The sequence below is a fragment of the Pan troglodytes genome, chromosome 13, assembly GCF_028858775.2.
Source record: "Pan troglodytes isolate AG18354 chromosome 13, NHGRI_mPanTro3-v2.0_pri, whole genome shotgun sequence".
NCBI lineage: Eukaryota > Metazoa > Chordata > Mammalia > Primates > Hominidae > Pan > Pan troglodytes.
Genome location: NC_072411.2, coordinates 78,148,186 through 78,163,967, shown reverse-complemented (window position 1 = coordinate 78,163,967; position 15,782 = coordinate 78,148,186). Strand labels below are relative to the sequence as shown.

The window sequence follows — 15,782 nt, the reverse complement described above, 5'->3', positions numbered from 1 at the left end:
TGCATTTTCTTGCATCCCAGATGCAGCAGTTCCCACCAGCATTTTGTAATTAAATAGAGGAAAGACTGACTGGGGAAAATCTTTTCATTTCTTCCTTTAAAAAAATTTCATGTGGGCCACTAAAAGGTAATGACTGAGCATAAAACCTGTCCACAAGGAGATCAAGGCAAAGTGGGATGGGAAAACTCACCCATCCTCGGCTTCTCTGGGGTCTGGCTGTCTTGCACTTGGGATGGGGGTAGGGCTGAGGGAAAGGGGGCAGAATTGGATCCGCTGCAGTGCTACACTGCTGTTTGTCCTTGCTCCTGTAATGGAGGCCGGCAACTTCCAGGTGGGCAAGACTAGCTTCAACCTAGCCCCTGATGATTGCTCGCCAGCCAGAAATCACCAAGACGCCACTGAAAGCATTAAAAACAACACAACCAAAACCAAAGAGGAGAAAACACACAAATGGGAAGCTTTGAGGAGAAAGTGGCTTGGGGTATAGGCTTACTTACCAGGTTCAGGCCAGAGGAAAGCTCACACCCATTGAGAGCGCAATTATGGTACTATCACTGGGGACTGGGAAAGGAAAGAGGAGACTCCCCTTCCTCCTAATTATGAAAACTTCACTCTCAAGCTAGCTTATAATTCCTCTCCCCCAACCACTGCCAAAATCCAACACCCTAGGCCTCCTCCAGCTTTTCTCCCCCATCTCCCTTCCCCTACTAGTCTATCACTCCCCTGCCCAAATGCCCCAAACAGGGAGTGTAACCAGAAGATAATCTTACCATAGGCTTTAATTTCCAGCATAACATATTTCCATTTCAGAAAGCAGAGGGAGCGAACTCATTTCCAGAGTTTATTGCATTATACATGCGACCAGAACATGCACAGAAAGGACAGGTTGCTGTTGTACTTCTACCAAACCACAGATGCACCACAAGGGAAAGGCTACAAGGCATAAATCGTCAATATCCCATCTCACCAAGGACAACTGCTAAATTCATTTGTGAAAAGATACATTGTAATGTGCTTTTTAAGTCCCCCTCCCTCCAACTTGTGAGTTTTCTTAATCTTTTTTTTAAAATATATATGTCATTTTTAAAGTACTGGATGTATTCAAAATGCCATGAGTTCATGGACTAACCACACACATAGACCTTTTGTGTTAGGAAAGACATGAAAAAGTCACATTGCTGGATGGATGGATGGATGGATGCTCTACAGTTCCAATAAGTTAAGACCCAAATGAAAATGCGCAATAATAGTTACCCTGCATTACGATGAAAAAATAATAAATTACACGTGCTAAGTTTTTTTATATATATATATATATATATATACTCATAGGGATTACAGATCACTTGCAGCACGAACATAATGACCCCAAAGTCACATTCTAGCAGGAAAACAAAATACAACAAAACAAAAAACAAAGAGCGGTGAAGGTTTTGTTTCCGCTTTCCCAGTCCTCCAGCACTGGGCCCTGGAACGCGGTGCCCCCTCTCCAATCCTGGCCTCTGACCGGCCTCAGACCGGCCTCAGACCTAAGAAAACGTGAGGTTGGCGGTCAGTTCTCGGATCCGGTTCTCTCGGCTCATCTTCTTGAGTTTCATTCGGCGGTTTTGAAACCAAATCTTGACCTGCCTGTCGGTGAGGTTAACGCTCTTACTGATCTCTAGGCGGCGCTCGCGGGTGAGGTACATATTGAACAAGAACTCTTTTTCTAATTCCAGCGTTTGGTGCTTAGTGTAAGGGCACCTCTTCTTTCTGCCACTCTTTGCAGTGAGCCAATTGCTGGTTGGTGTATCAGACTTGATTTCCTCTAACAAAATTAAAGGGAGAAGAAGAAAAAAATCAAGAGGTTTTTTTTTTGTTTTTTGTTTTGGTTTTGGTTTTGGTTTTGGTTTTTTTCTTCAGACTGTTCAAATGTACCCTTGGCCGTGACCCTGCTGGCAGCCAGGCCGCTTTGGAAAATGCTAGTATTAAACATTACTCACATGAAGTGGGCCTTGGAAGGGAATCTTACATTGATGCCACATTACTTAAATGACATGATGGCAGGACAGTCTGCATTTGGGTTCTCGCTCTCTCTTTCAACTTTCTCACTTGTACAAAGCATTAGTAGAATAGTAAACTTTCCAGATCTCCCCAGCAACATTCTAAGGGTTCAGCTCCTAACAGGGACGGAGGGGAATACGCCACGATCTGGACAAGCCTACCAACCCCACTGCTGCCTCAGGTCCCCAAATCTGCCACTTCTTCCCCACCTCTCCTAGGTAGTCAGGAAGCCTGACAGTCAGGTTTATAGGTGCCCATTCTCTTTCAAAAGATAAATGGGGAAGCGAGACACCTTCCCCCACCTTGCCTGGGTATTGTTGCATTCCCCAGAATTTCCTTAATTTTCATGTCTTCTTGCCCCCACACTAAAGCATTCCCCCAGAAAGGGAGCCCCCTACTGTGGCCCACCTCTAAGCACTGGGGGAGAGGAGGAGGGTTCCTTCTCAAAAAGCCAGATCCCTGGCTCTTTGCCTTAGCCCAGCCCTAAGGCTGGCCTTGCAGGGAGGGCGATGCGGGTTCCACTCTCCCCCTCCGCCTTTGCCCTCTTTGCCGACGGATTGCAAAGCCTGCAGCACTTTTCCTAAACAAAGCCAAGGTTACCTAGCCCAGCAAAGGCAGTAAGCCCTGTTTCCCAACTCAAGCACCAACCAGCCCAGCCATCTCTTTCCCCTCACCACCCCCAAGCTCGCAGGATGCGGGGTGCATACACTTGAACACGAACACGGTGCCCTGGATCACCTTAACATGATCATTGGGATCAAGGCAAAACTGGAACTGCAAATCTGAGCAGGAGAAAAGAGGCTCTGGGGTCGTGTTTATGAGCCGCAGGTCTCCTTTGCGCTCTTTTGTTGTGTTCAGGTCTAGCTCAGGAAAAATAAAACCGGCAAGCTTTTCCTCTGCCCGGGCGCCATCAGCGTGGGGCCAGGACTGGCGGAGAGGGCCAGGGCAGCAGGGGAGAAGCGGGGACTATCTCAGGGCTGAGATCACCCCTCTAAAACCAGGCGGAACAGCACCTGCCAAGTCGGGCTCCGGCTCGGCGCTGGGCACCCCGGCACTCCCTCTCTGCCGGATTCCCGGGCTGCGCGCCCCGCTGGGGTGGCAACTCTGCTCATACCGACCTTTGCTTTCCTTCTCCTGCACTTCGGGACTGGACACGGAGACCTCAGCCAGGCAGCTCCTCTCTTCGGGAAGGCCGCCTTTGGCCTCGGGGCTCTCCACCTGGGAGACTTTGGTGGGCTCCTGGCCGCTCACGGGCTCGTTCATCTTCTTTTCCATCTGCAGCTGGGCAGCGGAGAGCTGCGGCTTGGCCGCGCCACGAGGGTTGAGCTGGAGCATGACAGTGGAGCTGCCTTCGGGGCTATTATTGTACTCTTGGGTTTTCCCGGTGGCGTAGGTCTGACTCAGTCTAAAATATCCAGGGACGGGAACCTCAGGGTTCTCAACGGGACAAGACTCAGGGACCAGCCTCTGGTACGAAGGGGCCTCGGCCGAAATGAGTTTGTTGCGCTTATCAGAATACATGCAGCAATTGGATTCTTCCTTAATGTTGGTGGTGAAGGAGCAAGTGGGGACTTGCTGTGTAACAGGTTGCTCTATTCGACAAGATCTGTTCGGATCTGTCCAACTGTCTACTTGAGGTATATAAGGATGCACATTCATACCCATATTTTGGTGGTTCACTTCTCTTTTGGCCAGAGACGGGAGCAGTCCACAGGTTTGCATTCCATAAGTCCCCATGTCTGCGCTAGGTGGTGGCATGTACATGCTGGCGCTGCTGGAATAAAAACTGTCACTCCTGCAGGCACTGATCAAGGAATCTACTAAAAAAGTATTAGCAGCAGGAGAGCTGTTGGGAAAGGACATTTTGGGGAAGAATTTGAAGAAGAGAGATTGTGTCCTTTGTAGGCTGACATCTCTAGGAAAACATTCCCCGTGTAATTGTGGATGCCTCTGCCGACCACATGACAACCAAGCCAATGAGATTTGAAAATGGCCTTGAGCCGCAGCCTCCTCTCGGGTCACGTGCTCCAGAGCCTGGCCGGCCGGCCGCGTAAGCACGGACAACAGCGACATCTACTACGCGCCCGCGATAGTGCGCGCTGGAGACAACCGGCCCAGCGCTCTCCGGCGCCCTCCCGTCCGCCTCTCCAGGGCTCGCTCGGCCAGCCCGCCCCACTCGCGTCCCCCGCTTCGGCCCCTGGGCCCAACCGGCGGAAGGAAAGTCTCAGCTCTAGGGGCCTCCAAGTGGACACGCACGGACGGGGAGGGAAGCCAGAGTGCCCTGGCGCCAGCGCACAGAAGCATTCCCCACACACACACCCAGGCAGAACGCGCTTAAGAGGGCCGGGTCCAGGACAAGCGGGTGGGGGCGCAGGCTGGTTAATTTAGTCCCGGGCAGCCCAGCGGGAAGGTGAGTCGGATTCCGCCCTGAGACATCCCACCCCAGGGGTCCAAAGGAAAGATCCCTTGGGGCTAAGAAGCGGCCAAGGTGTCTCTAGGAGGGCGGAGGCAAAAAGGGCCGCGAGGGCCGGGAGGCCAAGCAGCTGGCCGGGCCCGGATCCCCATGGATGGGTCGGTCCCGGCGTTGTCCTCCCGCTCGGTCCTCCTGCCTGGCTCCGGGTTCCTATGCGCCCCGGCGGGCTACACGAGCCTTCGGCTCTCAGAGGAACCACACCCTGACCTCTGCGGGGCCGGACCTCTGGGAGCTTTCAGCCCAGAGACAATTCTTTGCCAGCAGTTCACTATCCGCGAAAGCGTCCCTTGGGCTCCCTGCAGGAGAACTAAACAGAGGTTTCTCTCCCCACACCCTGATAATGGAGGGAAAAAAGGAAGGAAGAAAGAAAAAAATAATTTAAGAAAAGGGGAAACTCTGACCCTCAGAATCCAGAAGTTTTAGAAAACTGACTGGGCCAAGAAGGACAGAGAAATGCAAAGGTGTCATTTTGGTTCTTCTGCAAAGAAAAATGTTTTCCTTTTATGGATTTTGTAAAAGCACTGGTTTCTGACAAGTGCAAGGTACAAAAGGCTGTGGAATTTATTAATACATATTAAGAAGAATCAGGGCGATCAATAAAATTCTCATCTACATTCTTGGGCTACTTGGTAATTTTCTTGCTTCTGAAGGTTTTTAAAGAGTTATGCCCGCTGTTGCCACACACAGGAAGATACTTTATTAACAAATCAATCGAGACTTTGTAAAGGATAAGATTAATAGTTAAATTTACCATAATGGCGTTCGCTTTATGAATTATTGAAAATTATACTATTGATTTTTTTCCCTTCGCTGCTAACCAAGAAGGTCAATTTTTGTTTTAATACAAATTGTCAAATATTAAAAGCTATACTTTTGTCAGAATTTGAGTTTTACAGTTTTGGACAATTCCTAAAATTATTTGACAAGGCTTTGCTTGGGTAAGGGAGGGGAAGGAGGTGGGAATCTTAGTTCTCTGTTTCCTTTGGTGAGGGAAACTTCTATAAAGAGGATATGGTCTGGGGTTGTGGTCCGGCTCATTAAAGAACCACCACTACCACCACTACCACCACTACCACCATGGAAACTCAGAGTTTTATGAGAAACTTCAACAACTTCCTCCCTCCCTCTCTTGTTGCAGGCGGGTGAGCCGCCCTGCGGAAGCCCGGGCCTCGGGGCAGCAGCGGGGAGCTTTAACCTTGATTTCCAAAGACTTGCCCTGAGTGAGGGGCCGGCCAGGACTTGGAGCCGTCCTTCGGCCTGCCAGGTTCCCTTCCTGCCAGCCAAGAAACTAAAGCGGCCCCAGAAACTCTGACCATGAACCAGTTCTCAGTCCGGGAGGGCATCTGTGTTCTCTTTTCCCCGTACTCGCTGGGGCATAGGCTGGCCTTGGATTTCAGGCCCAGAGACTGAACTTGTGGGTAAATTGGGTTTCCACCTCAATAGAACATTTCTTTGGGGCCTGATGTTCATTAAAGCGCCTCAGCATTCTGGGGGACCTAGTAGCCCGCCCGCTCCTTTACAAAAACCTTTCCCAAAAAACCCTTTATCCCTCTTCCCAAAAAGGAATCTCCCCTGGCCTGGTTGAAACAAGCGTTGAACATTATTTTCGGCCTTGGGACCGTTTCGCCTGTTCCCTCTCGGTGCTCTCGCCCAAACAATAACCTCTTTTTAGAAACTCCGCGGTGGCAATGAGACAGACCTTTTAAACCTTTACGCAGCTGTTCAAATACAACATCATTGTCAGGTTAAAAGCCTGGCGCCTCTAACTGCTTTGGCTGCAGCATCCCAGCATAGCCTGAGGTTTAAACATTACCTTTCCACAGGGGTGGCTGTTTTCGAGCTTGGGGGTGGGGGTTGAGGATGGCAGGAAAAACAAAACAAGACAAAACATAACTTTTGACTCTAGGTTGCTAAGGTACTGTTCAAAGCTAACAGCCACTGACCAGCGCCCTGAAATTTGCTTTCTCGCATAGTAGAGATCTTGTTTTGAGCCAGGGCTAAGTGTGCCCAAAGCTGAATGAAGTGCCCGCTGCACTCGCTTGCCGCAGGCGCCCTGACACTAGCTTGGCGCTCCAGCAGTATCGAGTGTCGCCCTTTTGCCTCTCGGCCAGGAGAGCTGCTGGGAACTTGTTTGCCCAATTTTCCCTACTCTAAGAAAGGCAAGACTGTTTAATCTAATCGGGAATTTTATGCCCATCAAATGCCCTTTCATAATCTTTATTTATACATGAAGAAAACATACAGGCTAAAAACAAGCAATTCCTTGCAGACGGGTAGGTCTGCAGTGAGCCAGAATAGGCAGGATGTGTCTTCAGAATTTGGGGACCTTTCCATTTCAGCTTTCAGTGGCTTTGAGCTCAAAGTCACTCCCATATTGGTTAGAGTTAAATAGGTTTTTACTAACAGACAAAAATGTGTATATCAGACATAATTTTGAATCTGTTCTCACAAAATTCTATTTTTTATCTTTAAAATTTCTGCTTTCAGACCCGCTCCTTGAGACAAGAGACTGTCAATATTTTGAGATATTTTATCATTAAAAAATTGAGCAAGATAGAAATAATACAAAAGAATGATCCGAGCCCCAAAGGATGGAAAGTGTGCCTAAGACTCTAAGGCTGAGGTGAGACAAATGGAATAAAAAGGCAGTGCTCTACAGGCCAGCCTTTATTTTGCTTATGAGTATTTAATGTAGCTGATGTTTTCGATCATCTTTAGATCAGTTGGAGCAGTTACCATTAATAATAAATCAATATTGCACCATAAAGGAGATGAATACCCATATTTGTACCAAGACGCCCTTCTCCCTGCCACAGTTCTTTCCAGGGAAAAATTAAAAGAACAGCTTGAAAAAGAAATTAGCATTTGTAATCAAAAAGTGGCTTGCATCTGCACTCTTGTCTCCTGGAAGAAAAGTTGAAGCCCTGGGCCTGAGTGGACCTGTGGGCTCTTAGGGTTACCCCGGATTAGGGTTCTGAGCCACCTCTGGGCTGTGTCACTCTTTGGGGACAGAGCGGATGGAGTCAATTAAAAGCTGTCTTCCCCGGGCGCTCCTCCGGGTTGCACTGTGCACCTCCAAGCCAAGGTGAAAGGAAATCTAGGGGGCAAATGGGGAGTCTACCACCAATGCAATAAGGGGTCTATCCAGACGTGCAACAAGGGCCGTCGGCCGGAGAACCTCCTTCTGCACAGACACAAAAGACTCCTACTTCGCGCATTTCCCTTCCACTTCAGAGTCTGAGACCTTGGCGCCTCAGGATCCAAGGCCACTCTCCGCAAGCCCCACACACTCTGAAAGATGGGGGTGGGGAGAGGTCTTCAGCCCCCAGAGGTTCTGGTCTGATCCCGGTCCCTTGTCAGGCCCATCTTGGGCGCAGGGAGGAAAGGAACTGCAGACCGCTGAGAAGCGGTGTTTCGCAGGCGGCTGCCAGCCAAGTCCAAGGGGCCCCCGCACAGCCAGATGTGCAGCCGCTGGGGCCGCCTTGAGAGGAACACAACGACATTTAGGGAGGGCAGCTCTCACTTCACATAGACCGAGGACCCCGTTCAGCCTCGGGAAAGGTAGCGTCACTATAGACAAGCTGGACCGGCGGTCAGACTAGTGGAGCCAAGGTTGCCTGCGGGGAACACCCACGCCACTCGTTGGAGCCTCGCCGGGGGGCTCACTGGAGCCCCGGCCTCCCTACCAAAGCTGAGGCCAGCTCCGGGAGAGGGGCAAGCGGCAGGCCCCAGGGCCTTTGGTCCAGGGCTTGGAGGGCCAACAAGGCCAGCGCTAATTCTGGGGGTTGCAGGCTCTTCACAATGAACTTCGGGGAGGGAAAGGGGGCAGTCATCCTCCCTTAGAGAGGCCAATGTCCGGGAGCCCTGTCTCCTCTCTTGTGAACTCCGAACGGGGACACAGGCCTTCCCCAAGGTCAGGGGCTTTGCTGGAGGAAGGAGGGCACGCAAAGAATGCACTGCTTCTGAGAGCCACAATTCAACTCTGCTCAAGACCGGCGTGCAACTTGGAAGGGGGGCCAGTGTTCTGTCAAACGCAAAGCCCGTTTGCTTCAAATACATTCCCCGTTCCACAACGCCTTGAAGTATAAACGTTTCCCCCGAGTGCCTGCTGCCTCCCGTGTCCGCATCAGCCCAGCCCGGCCTGGGCACACCAACTCACAGTCCTGCCGGCGCCACCCGGTCGCCACTGGTAGCCGCGCACTCCAGGCACGGCCGCGGGCTCCCAGAACGATTCTCCCAGTCCCCCATGCGTCTTATTTTTTTCTGAGAGACATTTGGCTAAGTGGCCCGCTCCCTGATCTGTTATAAACAAAAGCCTTTTAATCATCCCAGGAGGTCTGAGAGAGGGTAAAACCGATGAAGTTTTTTTTTTTTTTTTTTTTTTTTGCGGGGGGTAGGGGGATGTTAAGTAGGGGGTGTCCAACCCTAGACAAGGCTCTCCACACTGAAACCAAGAAAACTGATTTTCCCTAATTTAATTAACTAACAGTGGCTATGGTATCTTTCAAAATGCATACATTTATCTTTTAAAACTCTGCTCCACACCATCTGGTTATACCAAGGTATTCTTTTGCAACAGCTTTGTCTTTAAAGAGACAAAGATTAGGCTGTTTCGTGAATCTAGTTGCTCCGTTTTCTGTCTCTATACAACTTCTCACACCTCATGGCTGCTTAGAACAAATAAATTAGCAAACACCTTAGCTGCCGCCTGTTTCTAAGGGGTTGAGGTCGCCTATTAGAATCCAGTGTTGGACAGACAAGGTACCGCGGCCTCTTGGTCAAACGCGGCTTCTGGAACGTGAGCGCGCCCTCGTGTGGATCTCCAGGCCCCTGCAAACGGAAAACGGTATCTCGGGTTCGGCTTGCCTTGGGTAGTGGGCACACAAGCTTGCTACGTTTAGATGCAGTTTTAAAAAATAGATGGAAACAGAAAGAAAAAAAAACAGTTTTAAGCTCATGGAACGATCATACTATTAGGGCACTGACATTTTAACCGATGTCTAGAATACCAAAGGAATCCCCTTCTTAACGATATTTTTCGATTGTAGGCTTTGTTTCCATTGCATCTTTCACCAAAGGATGCTTTTAAAAGCATTATAACTATATTTCCTTTTGTTCCTTATTGTAGAAAGTGCAATAATTTATTTCACAGGGTGGCAAATTGCTTTCAAATTTAATGAAGGTGTAAGGTTGCACAGAACTTCCTCTTTCAAAGGCTTGATTTTAAAACTGTAGTTCTTCATTAAAGCAAAGGGGACCACTATTTAAGACCCCCCGCCAGAATTCTCAGCCTTTCCTAGCTGTAGTGAAAGCAGCTAGAAGGCATTTTAATCTAATCAGTATTTTTAAAAAGAAGTTGACTGCTATTGCATTACACAAACGTTTGCAGGGAAATTAAGGTTATTGATCCTGAAATTAGGAATTTTCTTAGATTTATGGTGAGCTCCTGGTATGATTTTGTGTGGTCATAAATGTGTGTGTGGCTCTCTATATGTGTAAGCATGTATGTGTGAGAGTGGGTGGCAGCTGAAAATCAAGAACCTTAAGGCGCCTAATTATTCAGAAAGGTTAAAGGTGATGACCTTGACATTTTGGAAGTTCAAAGGCATACATTTATGCACTTATTTTTCCTTCCCAAATAAGGCTTAGCAATTTTTAAAATTGCATTTTGAAGTGCATGACTCCTTGGAAGATGCATGGGGTACCGTGCATTTATAGATTTATATTTTGTCTTTGGGCTTAGGAGAGGTTAAGAGTCATAAGATTCACTTCACTCTTTTCAGAGAGAGAGCTTTTCTCACTTCTCCAGTTTATTGCACATTGCGGAAATCTCTTTTGGGCCCACCAGAAGGTGTATAATATAACCCAATTAAGCTGTTTAGAACTTTGGCTTTTATGGTGTTGTCTAGACAGTTCAAGGTTTTGTAAACAGCCTGGCCTGGCCCTGCAACATAAAGTGCAGTAGAGCCCTCACCACATTCTTTAACTTGAAGCGATAAATGCCGTGAGAGGGTCTGCAGCTCCTGGCCCTATTTCAGTGGGGGCAGGGAGGGTTTACCTTCCCCGCTCCAGGTCCACTTATGACACCAGCAAGCCCTCTCCACCTACTGATGACTTCCTTTTCGAAAACTTCTCCCTTCAATGGAAGGTTCTAATTTGGGTTTCTTCTTTTTTAAGGGACTGTGGCTCCTTGTTAGCTTGTAAGAGATCATTTGGATTTTCTAACCAGTTTTTAAAAATGGTTGCTGTCTTTTCAGAAATCCCAAGTTCACTAGACTAGGGGTGGGGGTGGGAGTTTGCTTCATAGGTTCCTGCTGCCCCAGCCTTACTGCCTGGAGAAGGCAGCACCAGCATTGCTTGGTCACATCGTCAATTCAGAAATTCATCACTAACATGATTTTTAAAACCAGTGTAACCTAGAGGTGGTGGGAGGGTACGACTACTATTTTAGTGGGACTAAAAAGTATTTCATTCGATTTTCAGTTGCATGGGTTCTGGCCACTAAAATATCCTAAGGAGGCACTAAACCTCAAAGAGGAGAATTCATACAGTGTATTGAAGCTGTAACCTCCATTTTACTAGAAACCATTTATTCACACAAAAAAAGACAGTGACTCATGCCTTGATATGACAGACTAAAGGTACATTTCCCAAAGTTTAAATAATCTGCATTCACCGAAGAGGAAGGAAGGGATCTCTTAAAACTCAGAGCAAAACACCAGCGCCTTCTAGCACCCCCAACCCGGCCCAACTTCCTACAGACCCCGCCGTGTCCCCACGAGGACTCGGAGAGGGGGAGGGGGAACGACAGCACATTGGCGGTAAAATTGTAAAGGGACGTTTGCATTTACCATTTTCCCCTTATTAGGATCCGCTCGGCCAAGTCCCGGCCTCGTCCGCAGGCTGCAGTGGTCGCTGGAAGGTCCCGAGTTGACCGTGGGAAGGAATCGTGAAGTTCCACAGAGAAGAGACGTCATTAAACCCAAGGACAGTGGGCCTGCGGAGAGCAGGCTGGTGGGAAGGAGGGTGGGTGAGTGGGGCTGGGGAGGGGGCGCTTCCTGGAGCTCTCAAAATAAGGGGTTTCCAGTGAAATACTGCAGACGGTCTCTGTTCAGTTTCTTTTCTTTCATCCTGCGATTCTGGAACCAGATTTTGACTTGCCGGTCAGTGAGGTTGAGCATCCGAGAGAGTTGAAGTCTTTTCTCTTTGTTTATGTACACGTTAAAGAAAAACTCGCGTTCCAGTTCGCGGATCTGGTACTTGGTATAGGGACAGCGCTTTTTCCGGGACCGCTGAGGGGCAACTGCAAGGCAAAGAGACCAAGGGGTGAGAGAGGCCGCTGCCTGACAGCCCCCACCCGCCCGCCCGGGCCACTGAGCGAGGGCCAGGCCCTGGCCCCGTTGGGGACGTTCTCTGCTGCTGCTGAAAGGCCCTGCCTGCGTCGTGGGGGATGATATATGGGCGGGCACAGGAGAGAGTGCGGGCGTGGACATGTGTTCACGCCCGGACACACACACACACACACACACACACACAGAGCCTGGCACGGAGGTGGGGAAGCAGAGGGCAAGGCAGGCTCTAAACTGGAACCTGAGGGAAGAGAGACAAGAGCAGGCCCGCCGGGGCATCTGCTTGACTCCAGCGGCGCGCGTCAGCTAGCGGCTTGGATAAAGTCCAGTGCAAGGATCAAACTCCCCCCACTTCCCCACCCCCCGCCTCTCTCCCTTAAAAGCAGGAGGCTCCGGTGTATGCACTCACACTGGCTTGAAATCTCCCTCCCTCCCTCCTTCCATGGTATCTAGCAACCCCCTGCCCAAAACTGGGAAAAGGCTCTCTACAGCGATTAATGTCCTCCTCGAAGTCTACCTTAAGCCCACCTAAATTGGTTTCCTACCATAAACACACTTTACAACGGCCCGGGAAATCTTATAGGATGTATAAACCTCTTCGAATGCTTATAAAGTAGCACATAAAAAGGCGCAAGCAGAGGGAGGCCCCCGCCGCCCCCCCTCCCCCGCGGCCCCCGGGCCCACTGCTTGCCCAGTACCCGGTGCCTACCTGCGCCGCCGCTCTTCTCCGCCCCCGCATCTCCCGGGGGGCCCTCGCCGTCGCCACCGCTGCCTTCCGCTGCCCCCTTGGGCTCCGAGCCAGGGGTCGCCTTGGTGCAGGGACTGCCCCCGCCGCCACCAGCCCCGGTCTTGGGGTCGCCCTTGTCGGCTGCGCCCTCGGGCTGTGGCGGCGCGGGCGGCGGCGGGGGCTGCGGCCCGGCGAACGGGGGCCCGGGCGCTGCCTCGTAGAACTGGTCGAAGCCCTGTGGCAAGATGCCATTGCGGCCCACCGCGCTGTAGAAGTTGGAGGCGGCGCCCGCGGGGCCGTGCGGCGGCCCCGGCGCAGCGCACACCGGCTCAGGCGCCTTGAAGAGCACGTCCGGCCGGCGGCCCGCGGGCGGGAGAAGCTCGCGTTGCATGGCCGCCTCCTCGGCCGCCGCGGCCGCCGCAGCCGCCGCCGCCGCCGCCGCGTAGTAGGGAGCGTAGCCCCCCGCGCCGCCGCCGCCCCCGCCGGGGCCGCCCCCGCTGCTGCCGCCCCCCGCGCTGCCGCCGCCGCCGCCGCCGCCGCGGTACGGCCACTTGGCGCGCTCCAGGCCGTAGTCGCGGAAGGCCACTTCGCGCACGGGCTGGACGTGCGGCGCCAGGTTGGAAGAGTAGGGGAAAGTCATCTGGCAGGACGACGGTTGGGAAAGGAACGAAGGCTTGCTAGCGAAGTCAGACGGGGCCACATAGTAGGCGCAGCCCGGCAGGTACATGCTGGCTGCGCTCTGGCCGCACTCGTCAAAGTCGTTCATGGCTCCGCGGCGTGCGCGCCAGCGAGCCCCTGGCCGCTCCCCGCGCAGCCAACCTGAGCCATCGATTGCACAAGAGGCTTGGGCCAGGATCAACTAAGCAAAAATCCCCACCGGGCGCTGACGTGCAATTCATCTTGATTGATTCTGGTGGTAATTATGTCACGTGACGCCATGAAGAGAAATGTCCTTATATCTATATCAACGCTCGCCAACACGCCCCGGGACGGCTCCTGGCGCCGAGACGCGCGCGCTGGGGGCGGATCGGCTGCCCTCTGCCGCCAGCTCTCCCCGGGCGCTCCCTGACCAGGCTGGGCCTCAGGCCGGTCACCTGCGCGCCGCTGGCCGCTGCCACCGCTGGGCGCATCTGCCACCGCCCGAACGGGCCGCCCGCCCGCGTCCGCCCTCCCGCGCCGCTTTAAGTACGCGGACCGAGGCCGGCGGGGAGGAGGAAGGAGGGGGAAGAGGGGGAGGAAGGGGGAAGGGAGAGAAGCAGCGAGCAGAGGGGGGGAAGCCCCGGCTCCAGGCTCCCTAGAAGCTAGGAACTAGGTGTGAGGGTGTGAGGTTCCGAACCCCACCCCCCTTACTGCAGCCGCTCCCTCCCCCGCGACTCTGCCACCCTCTGAAGCTCACCCGCCTGGGAGCTTGTTGCTTCTTGTTCACCGGGCGGGCGTAATTTCGACACTCTCCAGGGCGCAGGGAGCCCTGATTTACATATTTCTCTGCCCAGCGCGTTCAGAGCGGAGTGACTTGGCTCTTTCCGGTTCTGACCCCAAGGGTGCGAGTGCTGGCCTCGGAAAAACCCAGGCCATTCACCACGTAGGCACTCACCCAGGCCGGGGCCTTCGTGCCCACCCGGCTCTCTTCCCTTCTCTCTGGTTTCCCTCTCTGTTCTTGTGTCTCTTTCTCCTTGCTTGGTCTCTCTTCAGTCTTCTCCCTTCTCTCTCCTGTCTTCACTTCTCTCCTTCCTCTTCTTTTCCGCTTTCCTTCTTCCTTCCTCTTGCTTTCCTGTCTCCCTTCTCCTCTCTCTCTCTGTCCTCTCATCCTCTCCCCTCCTTTCCTCTAAGCTGTGTGTCACTGTCTCTGTCTCTCTCCCCGTTGCCTCTCTGCCTTCTCCTTCAGCACTGAAGCCAGGAGGGGGCTCAGCCCGTGGTCCCCGGCCTCCCTAGAATCTGGGGAGTCTGGTGAACAAAAGGATCTGGAGTCCTACTCTCAGGGTGCTTGGCTTCCCGCTGGCTCCCCACAAGAGACAACCCCCTCATACTCGAACCTTCGTCCTCCTCACCCCTCTGCTTTCAGGCCTAGCCTGGGTGTCCGCCTTATACCCAGACCCTTCACTGCTTCGGAGCCCCGCCAAGGCCTGCGCATCCATGCCGCGTTTCCCCGAGGCTCTTCTGGTACCCTTGGGTCTGCATGGTCACTTCAGCCCCTCCCCCAAGATAGGTTGTCTCTCTAAGGGCTCTCAGCGGAGCCTGACTCCCTCCTGGAGCCCCTCTGTGTCACCTGGCTCTGAGGCAGACTCTTCGTGGGGCACCCCATCCACTCCCCCAAGGCCTCACTCTCCTCCCAGCCTGCCGCGACCCTCTCCTAGCCCATGGGTCCAGGCGAGGCCTGGGATCCCACCTCCGAGAGAGCAGACGCTTTTCAAAGGTAAACCGTCTCTTCCCAAACCCAAATCCCAGAACCGAGGGCAGGAGGCTGCCCCTTTCCCCAAGATTCCTCCGCCCAGGCAATCCCAGCGCTGGGGCCTGGGCCTCAGTCCTATACCCAGGGCAGGCGGCGCTGGCTGTGATGCTGGTTCCCTCCCTGGCCCGGGCTGCTGCAGTGCCGGTGCTGTGCGCTCTGCCCACCGTGCGGACAGACAGAGAAAAGGCGGGTGGTCTGAGCTAATATCTATTTTCTGGCTGATGTACCCCCCCTTCCTCTTTTTCTCCTCCCTCCCTTTCTCCCTTCCTCTCTCCTTCCTCCGCCCCTTCCCATGTCTGCTTCCCTCCCCCAACACTGCGCAAATAGGTCTGTGGCGACTGGAGGGCATCGAGCCTCCCCCAACTAGAACTGCCCATCTTGTGTGCTCCCTCCCCGCAGCTGGCACCCCCGCCCAGATTCCAGCTGACATTCTTCTCCTCAACCCAGACCCCCAGCACACTTATCTGCCTCCCCATCTCCATCCCAGGCCCAAGCCTCTCCCTTTCGGGCTCGTGGTCGACGCCCCTGGATCTCTCTCCTAAAATGGCTCCCTGGACGCTGCACACTGGCCCTGCGGTAGCTCAGGACCCAGGGCAGCTGCGAGGACTTCAATCCGGGTCTTTATGTGTCTGGGGGTTCGCAAAATTCTCGCACCTTCTCTCTGCTGGCGGCACGGGGTGGGGTGCAGGCAGCCCGGCGCCCCCAGTATGGAGCCTGCTGACCGCCGAAGAGGGAAAAGGG

General features: G+C 52.9%; 2 protein-coding genes across 3 annotated transcripts; both read right to left on the bottom strand.

Annotated features, from left to right (window-relative positions):
* Positions 1–761: 761 nt before the first annotated feature.
* Positions 762–11,455, bottom strand: HOXD10 (homeobox D10). 2 transcript variants are annotated; one of them, XM_054678826.1, is made up of 3 exons: positions 11,368–11,455; positions 3,162–9,346; positions 762–1,807 (listed from the first exon to the last, which is right to left on the bottom strand). In XM_054678826.1, the coding sequence occupies exons 2-3, from the start codon at positions 4,114–4,116 to the stop codon at positions 1,530–1,532; spliced, it is 1,233 nt and encodes a 410-aa protein (XP_054534801.1). In that variant the 5' UTR covers positions 4,117–9,346; positions 11,368–11,455; the 3' UTR covers positions 762–1,529.
* On the bottom strand, positions 11,072–15,272 carry HOXD11 (homeobox D11). The gene is made up of 2 exons (XM_515927.7): positions 12,575–15,272; positions 11,072–11,819 (listed from the first exon to the last, which is right to left on the bottom strand). Exons 1-2 carry the CDS (start codon positions 13,356–13,358, stop codon positions 11,584–11,586), a joined length of 1,020 nt encoding a protein of 339 aa, XP_515927.2. The 5' UTR covers positions 13,359–15,272; the 3' UTR covers positions 11,072–11,583.
* Positions 15,273–15,782: the final 510 nt, after the last annotated feature.

Coding starts and splice junctions, on each gene's coding strand:
- HOXD11 (XM_515927.7), bottom strand. CDS start 13,358: ATGAACGACTTTGACGAGTGCGGCCAGAGCGCAGCCAGCATGTACCTG. Junction 11,820..12,574: donor GGAGAAGAGCGGCGGCGCAG/GTAGGCACCGGG, acceptor TTTGCCTTGCAG/TTGCCCCTCAGCGGTCCCGG.
- HOXD10 (XM_054678826.1), bottom strand. CDS start 4,116: ATGTCGCTGTTGTCCGTGCTTACGCGGCCGGCCGGCCAGGCTCTGGAG. Junction 1,808..3,161: donor GCAGGAGAAGGAAAGCAAAG/GTCGGTATGAGC, acceptor TAATTTTGTTAG/AGGAAATCAAGTCTGATACA.